This window comes from Onychomys torridus, chromosome 21 (genome assembly GCF_903995425.1).
Source record: "Onychomys torridus chromosome 21, mOncTor1.1, whole genome shotgun sequence".
NCBI classification, from domain to species: domain Eukaryota; kingdom Metazoa; phylum Chordata; class Mammalia; order Rodentia; family Cricetidae; genus Onychomys; species Onychomys torridus.
This window is the reverse complement of record NC_050463.1, coordinates 47,700,092-47,715,671: the sequence shown is the minus strand read 5'-3', so window position 1 is coordinate 47,715,671 and position 15,580 is coordinate 47,700,092. Positions and strand designations below refer to the sequence as shown.

The 15,580-nt window shown below is 42.2% G+C and overlaps 1 protein-coding gene across 3 annotated transcripts in view; it reads right to left on the bottom strand.

The window, feature by feature from the left end:
• Adam17 (ADAM metallopeptidase domain 17) overlaps window positions 1-15,580 on the bottom strand; it is a 49,269-nt gene that overhangs the window by 14,356 nt on the left and 19,333 nt on the right. Inside the window, exons 4-10 of one of the 3 annotated variants that reach the window (XM_036170993.1) lie at window positions 14,903-14,991; window positions 12,287-12,455; window positions 9,603-9,756; window positions 7,406-7,495; window positions 4,434-4,552; window positions 1,271-1,415; window positions 1,069-1,157 (exon numbers count right to left, since the gene is read on the bottom strand). In XM_036170993.1, the coding sequence (XP_036026886.1) occupies window positions 1,069-1,157; window positions 1,271-1,415; window positions 4,434-4,493 (294 nt within the window). In that variant the 5' untranslated portion in view covers window positions 4,494-4,552; window positions 7,406-7,495; window positions 9,603-9,756; window positions 12,287-12,455; window positions 14,903-14,991. The remainder of the gene's footprint in view (window positions 1-1,068; window positions 1,158-1,270; window positions 1,416-4,433; window positions 4,553-7,405; window positions 7,496-9,602; window positions 9,757-12,286; window positions 12,456-14,902; window positions 14,992-15,580) is intronic. The other 2 variants (XM_036170992.1, XM_036170991.1) reach the window with 2 other exon arrangements.

The window sequence follows — 15,580 nt, the reverse complement described above, 5'->3', positions numbered from 1 at the left end:
TGGTACTAAGGACATTCATGTGTCCAGGGAGGCATAACAGGAAAATGACGGATGAGGCTTGTAGAAAAGCTTTGGTAGAAGCTCTAGACTTTCTCCTCCTCTCTACAAGAGAGACAAGAACCACCTGTGCCTATGAGGCCACAGCATGAGGACAGGGGGATTGTGTTCAGAAAGGCTAAAGGGAAGCCAGGGAGACCCAGACTGAGAGCATTTTTGAATGTCCAAGTGTAACCTGGGGAAGGCTATCTCAGGTAAGTAACTCAGAAAAATAAGCCCCTGTTTACACCACTACTGCTTACTGTATCTTCTATTATTTGTAGCAAAGCATATTTGAACAGATATAACTACTCAGGAATGAGTTTTTTGTTTTGTATTTTGAGACAGTCTCAGGTACCAAGCTGGCCTTGGTACTATGAAGCTGAGGACAATCTTGAAATGTTGATCCTCCGCCTCTACCCCCAAGGGCTGGGGTTGTAGGTGTGCATCACCATCCCTGGTTTTATATGCTACATGCTAGGCAAACACTCCACTAACAGAGCTACATCTCCAGACCCCAAAACAAGATATAAAAATCTCTTAGGAAAAAAAGGTTACAGATTGAGGCTAAGATCTCATACTCTTCTTAACAGCACATGAATGCCAGTAGACAATGGAGCAATGCCTTCAAATCTGGAAGGACCGAACACACCCAGCCACACTATCAACCAAGTATGATTACTTTTTAAAAGATACCAGTATAAATATGTAGCTCAGATTCTAACGCAAAGCACTCTAAATCTGTCCTTTTTAAAGACAAGACACAAAAGCAGGCTGGAGAGCTGGCTCAGTGGTTAAAACATGTGCGGCTCTTCCAGAGGCTGCATGATCAATTCCCAATGCCGCTATCAGAAGGGTCAGGGCCACCTATTACAACTCCAGCAGATCCAACACTCTTTGGATCTACAGGGACCCATGCTGTACACACTTGCGCATGGGCACTCACACGTGCGCACAACACATATACACACACACACAAATGTAAAAACATTTTTTTAATAAAGTTCTTTTAAAAAAAATCGAGGAACATACCTTTGTAAGGATGGTTTTACCATAATTTTTTGTACTAGTCAGACCACTATTCAAATAGATGTTTTTCTTCCCACCTGGGCTGTAGTAAGCTAAGGGAACAAGAAAACAGACAAAAGGTGCCTTGTAAACACAGAACTGAAACATAACCCAATCGGCTTTCTCTTTCGTCTCTCAGTGTCCTGACCATGCCAAGCACACTCACCTTTTGGGCAAACCCCTCCGTGACTGTTGGCTCTGGGAGAACCCACATAAGCTAATCCAAGAGTTCCCATGTCAAAGTCCTGGTACGTGAAAAGATGAGCCAGGCAGACTTTGGATGCTTCTTCAGCTATATCAAAGCTAAATTGCTTTAAAGAGAGAGTATTCTTAATTAGATTACCATTCTGCCAGATTCAGGCTACATATTACAGAGCAGCTGCATGAAACCTGATCCTAATTAGTCTTATCAATAAAACCAGGAGTCAACTATGGGGGTAATAACCTGGAAGATCAGAGGAGCAGAGCAGCAGCCACTAGTGACTTTTTTTTTTTCCTAAACATTTATTTATTCATTTTATGCATATGGTGCTCTATCTAAATGTACACCTGCAGGCCAGAAGAGGGCATCAGATCCAATTACAGATAGCTGTGAGCCACCATGTGGTTGCTGGGAATTGAACTCAGGGTCTTGAAAGAGCTGCCAATGCTCTTAACCACTGAGCCATCTCTCCAGACCCACTAGTGACTTCTTACCTCTCCAGATCCTCCGACCAAATGGGGGCGCAATCCTGTCTCCACCCACCTTATATTCCTGTCTCCACCTCCCAATTGTGCTGGGATCAAAGGCCTGAGCCACCACCGCCTGGCCTCTAGGTTAATTAGTGGTTAGCTCCTCCCTCTGATCTCCAGGCAAGCTTTGTCAGAACACCACCAAAACATCACACAACAGTTGCAACTCTACACTAGCACCTACAGGTTCTTACAAAACAATATGCTTTCTTTCCCTGGGGTTCACAGCCATCCAGCAGGTAAAGCACAGTGGTCATGGGGGTGGTGGGTACTTAGGCACCTTTTCATGGACTCTGACTTCCACACAGAGACCTAGTAAAGACTAGTACAGCCCACCCAATTCCAGAGAGATTGCAGCCCCATGCTACAGCAGGTCAAAGTATTTCAATAGTTTAACACACTGTGCAGAGATTATTTTATTGTTAATTATTTGGGCTGGTAAAAATTTTTACTTAAATTTTATAAATTACAATTGTAAAAATTATTTTAAAAATTTATAAATATGAGTTTACAGAAAAGCAGACATACTATTTGTATGGTACAAACAAAGGACATAAAGCCTTCTAAAGAACACTGCCGATTCATTTCCCCAACCTCCACCCTGCCACCCCCCACAGGCCTTACTTCAGTGTCCTTTATTTTCCTACCCTAACAATCCAAAAACTTTAAAAGTTTAAAAAGAAAAGAATCGTTGACATTTGAAAATGTTTAAGGCTAGCCCTTGGGAGGCAGAGGTGGTTGGAACTCTGTAAGTTCAAGGCCAATTTGTGAGATCCTGTCTTAGCATATATACTCACACATGTAAAATAAAAGATCAGAGAATCCATGTACAGAATAACGGACAGCTAGCTGTCTGGGACCTTAACAGTCCCTTGGCAACAGGGGTGAGTGAGACTCCAGGCCTCCTCTGGGGGCTGAGGGAAAAAGATGGAAGGCGCACATTTGGGCCCACAGGAAGCAGTGTGGTGGGTCAGCTGTCTCGGCAATCAGGAAGTCTGGCTGCTCGGGCTTACCCCAATGCCTAACCCAGGACAAGACATCTACACCTGATGAATGGGATGAACTGTGGTCACCACAAAGCTCATATATTAATGTTCTAGCCCTGACTAACTCAGAACACAGCTGTATTTGGAGACAGAGCCTTTACAGAAGCAAGTGAGGTCCAGTGAGGATATATTCCCGGGCCCTAATTACAGATGACCTGTTTCCTGAGGCAGGTTTGTTCCTTGGTTGCTTTGCAGTGCTGGATGCAAATGCAGGGCACAGGGATGCTAGCATGCGCCACACAAGGACTGTATCTCCAGCATCACCTATGTCTTCCTGAGGATAAGGACCCAGACATACACAGAGGGAGACATCAGCACACTAAAGAGAGGCCTAAGCAGAAACCAATCCTGCCAATACCTCTAGCCTGTACCACTGGCCTCCAGAACTACGAGAAAATAAACACCAGTGGCTTAAGTCCCCCAGGATGTGGTACTCTGTTAGTAGGAACTGAGTCCATTTGCAGAGACTTATCGCAAAAGCAACAATACAGAGGTTGGGGATTTAGCTCCAAGCGCTTGGCTAGCAAGCGCAAGGCCCGGGGTTCGATCCTCAGCTCCAAAAAAAAAAAAAAAAAGCAACAATACTGAGCGCCTTTAACCCCAACACTAGTGAGGCAGAGGCAGTCGGATCTCTGAGTTTGAGGCCAGCCTGGTCTACAGAGCGAGATCCAGGTCAGGACTACACAGAGAAACCTTGACTCAGAAAAACAAAAATCAAAAAACAAAACAAAACAAAAAGATACTGTCTCAATCTCCCTCAGGGTGGCTGGCAGACCAAATTACATAAACCAGTATAAACAGACATAACACATAATGGGTCTCAATCTAGGGGAAAAAATGATTCTAACACATAAACAAACAAACAAATCCTTTAATTCCACTCAAGATTGAAACTTAATTTTGGTCTTGTGGGTGCATAAGCAAAAAATCTGTATTAGCCTACTACCTGAACCAATACATTGTTGAATCTATGAGATTAAAAAATACAACCTACCTGGCCGGGCGTTGGTAGTGCACACCTTTAATCCCAGCACTTGGGAGACAGAGGCAGGCAGATCTCTGTGAGTTCGAGGCCAGCCTGGTCTACAAAGCGAGTTCCAAGAAAGGCGCAAAGCTACACAGAGAAACCCTGTCTCGAAAATTTAACATATAATTTACAATACAGCAGTAATATGCAGTCAGACACTGGACTCATATAGCAGTATACTAAGGTAAGAATGCACACAGGGTGCTAACACTCTTCAAATTTATTAGCAGAATGAACATAAGATGTTTAAATTTCTGAAGTTCTCAAGTTATACTTGTATTGGTCAATACATGTTCACTTCTGTGGGAAGTACTGCTCTAAAAACCTTGTGGTTAAGTTTCAGAGAGACCTGAGGCACAGAACAGTCAGAGTTTACAGGCTGTCTATTCATGGTATTTTCCCGAGAAGACCCATTGGGCTGAATTAGGTGCTCAAAGATATGAAGGTTTCTACATGCCCCTTCTCTAGTACAGATACAGATACAGCTTCCCACTAGAAATTAAAAACTGCAGAGCGGCACCTACCTCCAGCAACATCTTCACATCCCAAGCATCTTTTTCTTCGTTTGGGTAACTTTTGGCCATATTGAAATGTCTTTCACCAGGTTTTACCTCTTGTGGAGACTTAAGAATTCGAATCTATACTTAAGAGAGAACACACTTAGGACAATTCCAAAGCATCCTAAGACGTTTACTGCATTATTTCATCACTTCAAAAAAAAAAAAAAAAAAAAAAAAAAAAAAAAAAAAAGGAGCACCAGGGCTGGAGAGATGGCTCAGAGGTTAAGAGCACTGCTTGCTCTTCCAAAGGTCCTGAGTTCAAATCCCAGCACCCATATGGTGGCTCACAACCATCTATAATGAGATCTGTGCCCTCTTCTGGCCTGCAGGGACTTGTGCAGACAGAACATTGTACACATAATAAATACATAGATCTTTAAAAAAAAGAGCTCCTGGCCAGGCATGTGGCACACACCTTAGTTGGAAGCTAGCTCAGTATACACAATGTGTTCCAGGACAACCAGGGCTGTCTGGAAAGACCCTGCCTCAAAAATAAAAACAAAACCAAGACCAAAAACAGCAACTGAGCGCTGGAGAGACCTCAGCAGCAACTAAGAGCACTTGTTCTTACTCAGGACCCAGGTTTGATCCCCAGCACCCACATGCAAGTTCACAACCTTCTATAACATATAAATATATATTAATTTAAAAAATCAGCATCTATATAACCTTGGCACTTGGTAGGCTGAGATGGAGCACAGGTCAGTCACTACTAGTTCAAGGGCAATCTGGATTACATAGCCAAAGCCTGTCTCAAAGAATAAACACACAAAGCCATACCCATGCACTCATATACACACACTTGAACGCACAAGCGCACACACACACACACTCACAAACACTCAACTATCTATTCCTATAAAAAATGTTTTACAACCCAAATTCTTTAGCTCAAACATTCAAGGTCCAAAACAAACTGAGAAGCATATGGTATAGAAAAGCATGTCAGTGAATTATTATAAAGTTAGAAATGCACTAAATCTCCACATGTATTTAAAAGAGAACCTGGGTTACATGAGCTTAGGGATTTATTACAATTATAGTCAGTAATCTAAAAATGAAAGATTAGGATGAACATCACTTCTGTACTCTAAGTACAGGACTATAAAAAATTGGAGCTTCTCTTTGCATGCATGTTTAAGTTCCCATTAAAGCCACTAAGAAGAAAGGAAGAAAGGTTTCAGGACTTTGGGACAAGGACAGAAGCCGTGCTCGGCTCAGCAGTATCTGGCCTCCCCTCTGTCTGCACCAACACTATGGTAAGCTTCCTGGGGAAGGTCAAAGTCAGTTGTGGTAAGAATCATCCGAAAGCCATGACTCCACACCTAAATTACATTTCTATTTCCTATATTGCTATGTTCAATTGTTTCCAAGTTCCTAAGGCAAAAGGGAACTATTTACTGATCCCAAAAATCCTGCAGTTTTTACAGCTCTTTTTATAAGCTTTTTTAAATAGTTTTATAGCTACACATAGCAGTGATTTTAAAAACCAGTAAGTCTGCTTTACATTATCAATAGGGAATTATATTCAATAAAGCATATAATAAAAAACCAAAAGGCCAAGAGTGTGCAGCATGTTGCCAGTGTGTTGAATACAGGCTTATTTGTGCACAACATCTGGAAGACAAGCCCTGACTGACCTAGAACTCAATATGACAGGCTGCCTCTGCCTGCCAAGAACTAGAATTACAGGCATGCACCACCATGTCAAGATAAGCCATTCTTTTGTCCTTTTGTAGTTTGCCTTTTTGTTTGTTTTTTGAGACAGGGTCTCTGTGTAACTGCCCTGGCTATCCTGGGACTCACTTTGTTGACGAGGCTGGTGGCCTCAAACTCACAGAGATCCATCTGCCTCTGTCTACCAAGTGCTGGGATTTTAGGTTGTGACGTCACCACCCAGCTGTCTGCCATTTTTTTTTTTAAATCTCTCAATTTTATACACTATAACCTGCAAAACTATATGGTTTAATACAAAGAACCTGAAAACATTCTTATCAAAATATGTATTTTTTTCCAAAGCAATACTCAATTTCCAAACCACCAAGGTCAGCTTTTACTGAGACTAAGTGTGACGGTTAGTGTAGTGTGATTAGTGTAGCACTGGCAGCCATGCTGTACCAGCCTAGCAGCTGGAGAAGAGATCTACTGCTGGGTACGAACCCTCCGCTGCATTGAACTCTTGAGTAAATTTCCTGACTATGGGTTCAAAATTATAGGATTGTTTTTCCCCAATACTTTCTACTTTTCATCAGAATCTCTCTTTTTAATTCTTCTCAGAGATACAGTGAGCACAAAATTAGAATATCCTGTTAGCTGGGCAGTGGTGGCACACACCTTTAATCCTGGCACTCAGGAGGCAGAGGCAGGTGGATCTCTGTGAGTTCGAGGCCAGCCTGGTCTCCAAAGCGAGATCCAGGACAGGCTCCAAACTAGAGAAAGCCTGTCTCGAAAACAAAAAAAAAGAAAGAAAGAAAAAAGAAAAAAAAGGAGAAGAAGAAAAAAAGGATATCCTGTCATTCCTCATTTGTGTACTAGAATTCTAACTAGAGACTGAAGCATAATCAGAGGAAAAGAAACACTAAAGCCAAGCGCCATCATTAACAGATGAGGATGTAATAGCATTAACAGGTTTCATTCCTAAAACAACCCTCAGGAGAGAAACTTTATCATCTAGGACTGTAAACCAAAAATTCAACACAATGCATCATTTAAAAAGATCACAAAGGGGTTGGGGATTTAGCTCAGTGGTAGAGCGCTTGACTAGCAAGTGCCAGGCCCTGGGTTCTGTCCTCAGCCCGAAAAAGGGGGGGAAAATGATCACAAATGAGAATATCTGTGATGAATGTTAAGGTAAGTTTAGGGTTTTGGAAAAAAAATAAAAATATTTACTTTGTGGAAGCTCATGGATCAACACAAGGCCTACTATTGATAAATACCTGTTCTATCTGTACTCCATAACCTTTAAAGCCCGCATTATCCCACGAAGTGTTCCGATATATGTCATCAACTCGGTCAATCAGCTCTATCTGTGAATATAAAAGATGAAGTTATGTAGAACTCTATCACTTGTTACAATGTAATAACATCTCCTGGAATAAACATCTAATGGAGAAAAATGTAAGACTGACTGTGAGAACCTGCATCAAAAAAACGAGTCTTTCTCACTAATGGGTCTACTAGAGAAGTTACCCCCTAGAGCCAAACTTAAAACACTGCTACACGAATGTCACTGTCTACACAACCTCAGGCTTGTTAAATACACCGTCCCAGTCAACTATAAAAAATCTATCAGGAAGTCTAAGAAGTAGCCAGTTTCTGTGTCAGGAGTGCCTTAAGAGGGGCCCTAAAACAGGTAAAATGGTGATAGTGCTTTCTTTTGTCCCCATTTCTTTGCGTGTGGGGGATACATGTATGTGTATACATGTTTTCTGTGTGAATGGGCACATGTGTGTGTACACACGCACTTACGTGCACACGATAGAGGCGGAGCATAATAAGTACATCAGAAATAATCAAAAAATGAACCACTTATCTTTTCTCAAAGAGGAATCTTTATCTATTCAAAAAATGGTTAACAGGTTTGTTTCCGTTATGAAGAAACCGTTCTTTGCTTTACGTAGCAAGAGAAATGCACTGTGAAAAAGTTGACCTCGGGGCTGGAGAGATGGCTCAAACTGGCTGCTCTTCCAAAGGACCCAGGTTCAATTCCCAACACCCACTGTCTGTAACTCCACTTCTGGGGATATGAAACCCTCATACAGACATACATACAAGCAAAACCCCAAAGTACATAAAATAAATATTTTAAAAGAAAAAGAAAATGTTGACCTCATACTGGGCAATGGCAGTGCACACCTTTAATCCCAGCACTCGGGAGGCAGAGGTCTCATGAGTTCCAGGACAGCCTGGTCTACAGAGCAAGTTCCAGGACAGCCAAGGCTACACAGAGAAATTCTGTATTGAGAAATAAAAAGAATAAAAATAAAAATAAAGAAAGAACCAGGCAGCAGTGGTGCACATCTTTAATCCCAGCACTCAGGAGGCAGAGGCAGGCGGGTATCTCTGGGAGTTCCAGGCCAACCTGGTGTCCAGAGTTCTAGGACAGCCAGGGCCACACAGAAAAACCTTGTCTTAAAAAACAAAAACAGAGAGGGCCTTCATGGCATCCGACACGAAGAAGTGAAACACAGGGAGTCCTTGTAGTAACACAAACCCAGATGAGAATTCTTCAAGAAAGACTCTTCTTGGGAACAAGCATCAACGACTCCCACGCTTCTCCTAACAAACTCGCCCATACAGCACAAGGAGAGGAAAGGGGCTGAGGGAGGTCGGAACGAAATGGAGAGAATGAGAAGGAGGCACTTAGAAAGCCGTCTGCTGCTCTGGGCTACTGGGTCATGAATAGCTGTATTCTCTTTTATTCCCTCAATGACAACATTTTCCTCAGTGCCAAGTTACCAAAGATAAATGGGGTCATGCTGAGAAAAAAAAAAAGTCCTGGAAAAAAATCATCTGCTTGACTTTAAAAATTTCGTAGCTGATGCTAAAAGTTCCATGTCAGTGGAACATGTCAGGGGATACATCTCAGTGCAAGAGCCCTTGCTTAGCAGGCACAAAAAGTAATTGAGTATTAGCACCTCTTTCATCTGTCCTTCCTACCTCTGCCTAGGGTTAACTATGGCCGTGAATGTCTCACTGTTTCATATCCCAAGACCATCTCTTTAATGAGACAGTGATAAAACCTCTGGAATATAGATACAATCAGAAAATACACAAGTTCATACACTTACCTATTTCTTATTCGGAAGTATAAATCTATGCATGTGATACTAACGTTTGTAAAGAGCTGTAAAGGGACTACATTATAAACTTTCCCTAATTTAGTCTGTAGAAAAAGTCTAATATACAGAAAATAGTAATTTTAAAGCAAAATGCATTCTCATACTCCTGAAACTGTAGTTTCTATATAGAAATGGAAGCTCCTAGTAAATGCTCTCAAAGTAACAGAAAGGAAATAACAGTGTCTGGAGCAGGCCTGGTTTCTTTAAGTTGTAAATTCTGCAGCCTCTCCTAACAGATGAATTCAGCACATGAATGACTTGCTGAACACCCTGTGCATCATCAAATACTTACTAAGTAATTGGTGGTGGTGCTCTCCTCTCCTCGGCCCATGTACTTATAGAATCGATGATCTGCTACCACCAGTAACTTACAAGTGTTCTTCAAGGGGTTAGGCTCAGCTCGTCTCTTCACTCGACGAACAAACTCTAATATGAATTTGTATGCACTATTAAATTAAAATTCACCAAAACAAGGAGGGTTTTATAGTAACACTTAGTTCTATTATGTTTCTGAAACAAACGTTATTTAAGTTCAGTATCATTAAAGGTATCTTTTTCTTTTCTGAGGGAAGAGTGGAAACAGGGTCTCACACAGCCTTGGCTGATCTTGGATTCACTATGTAGCCAAGGATGACCCTCAACTCATGATCTTCCAGCCTCCACCCTCCAAGTACTGGGATAATAGCCATGCATCATCATATCTGTTCTTAATGGTATGTTGAAGAATAATAATAATAATAATAATAATAATAATAATAATAATAATAATATTTGGAAAAAGACAGAAAGTAAAAAGTAACATAAGGTTTAAAACTGCTGAATTTAAAACCAAGGGGGCTTGGGATATGTAAGACCCTAGTTCAAACCCTACCACCATACAAGGAAAAGATTTTCACAAATGTTTAATACAGTAAAATAATTACTAGGCAATGATGCTACAGGTCATTTTCTTCTAGAATTCCACGAATTAATCAAAAGGTAAAAAGGCCTAGGTAATCATACATTAAAACTAAGTCGCGGGTTGGGAATTTAGCTCAGTGGTAGAGCGCTTGCCTAGCAAGCACAAGGCCCTGGGTTTGATCCTCAGCTCAAAAACAAACAAACAAACAAAAAAACTAAGTCACATGGAGCCAGGTGTGATGGCACAAGTCTGCAATCCCAGCACTTAGGAAGCTGAGGCAAGGGGACGGCCATCGTGAGCTGGAGAGCAAACCTTGTTTATAATAAACAAAAATCAAGCAATCCTGGGTGTTTGGGGGTGTCTCTACAATCAGCAGTGCAAGGCTGCAATCTTCTCAGCTCCCTGACATAAGCAGGTCTGTCTATTACTCACAAGCAAAGATTTCTGAGTATGTAGGTGCACACACATATCCATCTGATTACCTGTCAATAACACATGTATATAGAGAAATACATTCACAGACATACTCATGTTCAGTGGTTTGTCAACTTCACACCGCCCGAGGGTCCATTGGGAAGAGGGAACCTCAACTGAGCAAACACCTCCATTTGACTGGCTTGGAGGCAAGTCTGCTGAGCACTGTCTTGATTAATGATCTACAGGGAAGCCTGTGTGAGTGGTGCCACCCCTGGGCAGGGGGTCTTGGGCTGTATAAAAGAACAAGCTAAAGCCAGTAGTGCAAGCCTTCAATCCCAGCACTCAAGAGACCTAAATTCAAGGCCTGGTCTACAGAACAAATTCCAGGACAGCCCAGCTGCACAGAGAAACCCTGTCTTGAAAAACCACCAACCAAACAAGTTGAGGGAGCCATGAGGCGCTAACCAAGAAGTCACAATTGCCTCCATAGTCTCTGCTTCAGTTCCTGCCTTAAGTTCCTGACTTCCCTTTATAATGGACTGTAAATTATGAGACAGAATAAAATCTCTCCTCCACAAGTTGCTTTTTGTTGTTGTTGTTGTTTTTTTTTTTTTGGAGCTGAGGATCGAACCCAGGGCCTTGTGCTTGCTAGGCAAGTGCTCTACCACTGAGCTAAATCCCCAACCCACAAGTTGCTTTTGTTCATGGTATTTATCACAGGAATAGAAAGCACACTAAGACAATCAGACTTGTCAGTCTGGGAGCCTCACTTTTTAAAGGAAACTATATACATACACAGCTACAAATGAATCCATATAGTAGAAAGTTTAAGATTAGTCTTTGTTAATAAAACATTTTTTTTATTTTTTTGTTTTTTTGTTTTTTCGAGACAGGGTTTCTCTGTGTAGCTTTGCGCCTTTCCTGGAACTTGGTAGACCAGACTGGCCTCGAACTCACAGAGATCCACCTGGCTCTGCCTCCCGAGTGCTGGGATTAAAGGCATGCGCCACCAACGCCCGGCCATTTTTAATCAAATAATCTATTGTTAAGAATGTATTTATCAGGTGGTAGTGCACACCTTTAATCCCAGCACTTAGGAGGCAGAGCCAGGGGGAATCTCTGTGAGTTCAAGGCCAGCCTGGTCTATAGAGGAAGTTCCAGGACAGCTAGGGCTACACAAAGAAATCCTGTCTCAAAAATAACCAAACAACCAACCAATCAGTCAATAAAATGGAGACAGAAGAACACCCCCTCCAAAACAGTTTCTTTTGTTTTTACCGACCCCAAATAGATGTGTTCGTGACTGATAGTCTCTGTGTATTTCAAACACCACAAAACTATTTTCTCACCCAATTAATCTCTTACAAGAGATAAAGACTCCTTTTCAAAAATAGTACTTTGACACTTCTGAAGGTCTACCAGTAAAGAACTTAGATTATTTCACTGTATCTTTCCTCTGGATCTTTTAAGACACTATTTTTTTCTAGTGTTTTCAACTATGACATAACAGAAAAAGAATTAGAAGTTTCTGTAACAAAACTGTATTTTCAAACCAAACACTAGAGTTACTTAATAGTCATTCCATATTTATCAATTAACAAATTGGAAACTGCTGTGATGTACTTATGTCATATCTGAAATATATTTTTAAGTCTTACCTGCAGATGGCTCTCTGTCTATGAGCCCTTTCGGAAGCAACTCTTCACTATCCGCTTTTAAATAGCCACACACTTTTGGAGATTGCAAACGTGAAACATCCTTGATATCTTCAGACTTATACACTAACATTCTTTTATCTTTAGTATCATTAACAAACCTCCAAAGTGGCTAAAAAAGGAAAACATATGATGAAATAGAAAACAAGAACATCTAAACATTAAATCTTCACAACACTCTGTTCTTGGGCAATACTATTTCTTAAAGAATTACTTGCTTTATCCTATAGTTTCTATGCTACAAATAAATTCAATTACTTAGTATTTTATGCACATTTCTGTACAAACTTGTAAAGAAGAAAAACTGTTTTATCCTTTTCCATAAATAATTCCATGTAAATATTTCTGTAACTCCTACTCTACTCCAGCATTGCTACAGCAGTCATGCTGGAGTGGCGTCAGGGGACGCTCGTATGCACATGGAGCTTACACGCCACTCCGTCAACATTCAGGCATCCGACATCTTTTTACCATGACGGCTTTTACACACAGCAAAAGCCTTTTTATAAGAGACAATTGAAAGCTCTTAACAATATGCCAAGAGCTTCTACTAGTTCCAGGGAAAGGAGGCTTTTGTTTGTTTTCATCTGTGATTTCAACCCCCAGCACAAGATCTAAATGATGCCAGAAGAGTGCAATTCAAGCATGGCTCCCCACAGACACACAACTCTGAGGGCACACACGTAAGAGGCTGCTTCCACAGTACAAAATGAAGTTTTCCGTAAATACACCAGTCTCAGCTGTGAAGAACGTATAAAGGACTTCGAACACAGACATAAAGTTATGCACATATGATAAGGAAATGCAGAGTGAGACACCACTTCATGCGCATTAGGACGGCTTTCTGCAGACACATTCTGGGGCGGCTGCAGAGCTGGACCGCCGAAGCCGACACAGGCGGAGCGGCCTCCTGCAGAGCCACACAGGAGACCCAGCCTCAGAAACACACGCAGCAACACAACAACGGAAGCCTTATGGACTGGTCACCCAGACCACCCCAACTCAACACACACGCCCGAAAGTGTGGTCAAGGCTGCACATTCTAGAACATTCTACTCGAAGAAATTAAAGCACAATTAATGATCATCATCAGAGGACTGGCTAAACCACCAGGGAGCCTTCACTAAAAAAACCTTCATTTTGCAGGAAGAAGTCTGGATGGCCACACTTAGTACACATATGCATACAGAAAAAGAAGTAGAAAAATATTCTCAAAACGTAAGGCTCAGGGGCTGAAGAGGTGGCTCAGTGGTTAAGAGCACTGGCTGCTCTTCCAGTGGACCTGGGTTCAATTCCCAGCACCCACATGACGGCTCACAACTGTCTGTAATTCCAAGATCTGATACCCTCATACAGACACACATGCAGGCAATACACCGGTGCACACACAGTAAAAATGAACAAATTAGGGCTGGAGAGATGGCTCAGAGGTTAAGAGCACCAACTGCTCTTCCAGAGGTCCTGAGTTCAATTCCCAGCAACCACATGGTGGCTCACAGCCATCTGTAATGGGATCTGGCGCCCTCTTCTATATACATAATAAATAAATAAATCTTTTTTTAAAAAATGAACAAATTGCTTTTTAATGTATGGTCCAGGGATGCACACAATGGTAAAGCACTCAGCTGGAATGAAGATGTCCTGGGCTCCATTTCTAGCACCCCCACCAAGGCATTCAGGATGATGTATTTAGGTTTCTCACAGCAACTGGGTCTCCCTATGTAGCTCAAACTGGCTCAGAGCTCACCATCTACCCCAGGCTGGCCTTGGGTCACAGTGATTCCTCCTGCCTCTGCTTTCCCGAGTGCTAAGCAGAAAACTCATGGCAATCCTCCTGCCTGAGCCTCCCAAGTGGAATAACATATGTGACCCACCATACTTAACTTGCCTTAACATCTTAAAACAACCAAGAAGTGTTACGGAATATTTGTTTAGCCAGGCAAAGATGTGTTACTTTATGCTGCATTTGTTAATGATGTAAGGATGTGTGTTTAATTATGTAAAGATGTGCTGCATCTGTTTCACTTTCCCTGCCTAAGGCACCTGATTGGTCTGATAAACAGCTGAACGGCCAATAGCTAAGCAGAGAAAGGATAGGCGGGCTGGTGGGCAGAGAGAATAAACAGGAGGGGAAGTCTAGGGAAAAGAGCAAAGAGTGAGACCAGGAGAAGGAGAGGAGGGCACTAGAGACCTACACAGAGCAAGAAGGAAAGAAAGATATATAAACAAAGAAAGGTAAAAAGCCTGGAGGTAAAATGTAGTTAAAGAGAAACAAGCCAAGCTAAATCCAAGCATTCATTAGTAAGAGTAAGTCTCCATGTACTTATTTGGAGCTGGCTGGTGGCCCCCAAAGAGTAAAAAAAAAAACAACTCCAAGGAAGCTTTTTAAAAATCAGAGAGACAAGCTACTGAAAGAAAGACAATGTCCAAGTAAGGAAGGTGGGAATAGAGGCAGAAGGACCAGGAGTTCAAAGCCAACCTCAGCTACATAGCCAGTTAGAAGCCAACAAGGGATACAAGGGACCTCCCCAAACACAGCCCTCTTCCATGCAGACTCACCTCCACGTTATACTCTGCCCCATCCGTGTTGATTCTCACTGTAACATCACCATCGCCTATGTGGGCTAGAACCCTAGAGTCAGGCTCACCTTGGGGGAAAAAAGAAGGTATTTTTATTATCAAAAATATCTGTAACACAGCCAAGTAGTGGTGTTGCATGCCTTTAGTCCCAGCACTCAGAGGAGGCAGAAGCAGGCAGATCTCTGAGTTAAGAGGCCAGCCTGGTCTACAGAGCAAATTCCAGGACAACCAGGGATACACAGAAAAACCCAGCCTCAAAAACAAACAAATAAACAACAACTAAGGAAACAGGAAGCACCCGCTGGAATATATAGATCCCAACAGTAACTTGGAGCTTTCCACACCATCCCCCCCCCCCTTCCCCTCGCTACTCTATGCACATGGGTGTTTTGCTTGGCTGTTGTCTGCACCTGCACCTCCCTCAGAGGCCAGAAGAGTGTTGTATCCCCAGGAACTAGAGACTGTGAGCCTCCATGTGGGTGCTTGGAATAGAACCCAGGTCCTCTGGAAGAGCAGCCAGTGCTCTTAACCATTGAGCCATCTCTCCAGCCCCATTTCCTTCTTTTTTTTCCTTTCCCTTGGTTTTTTCGAGACAGGGCTTCTCTGTGTCGCTTTGGAGCCTGTCCTGGAACTCACTCTGTAGCCCAGGCTGGCCTT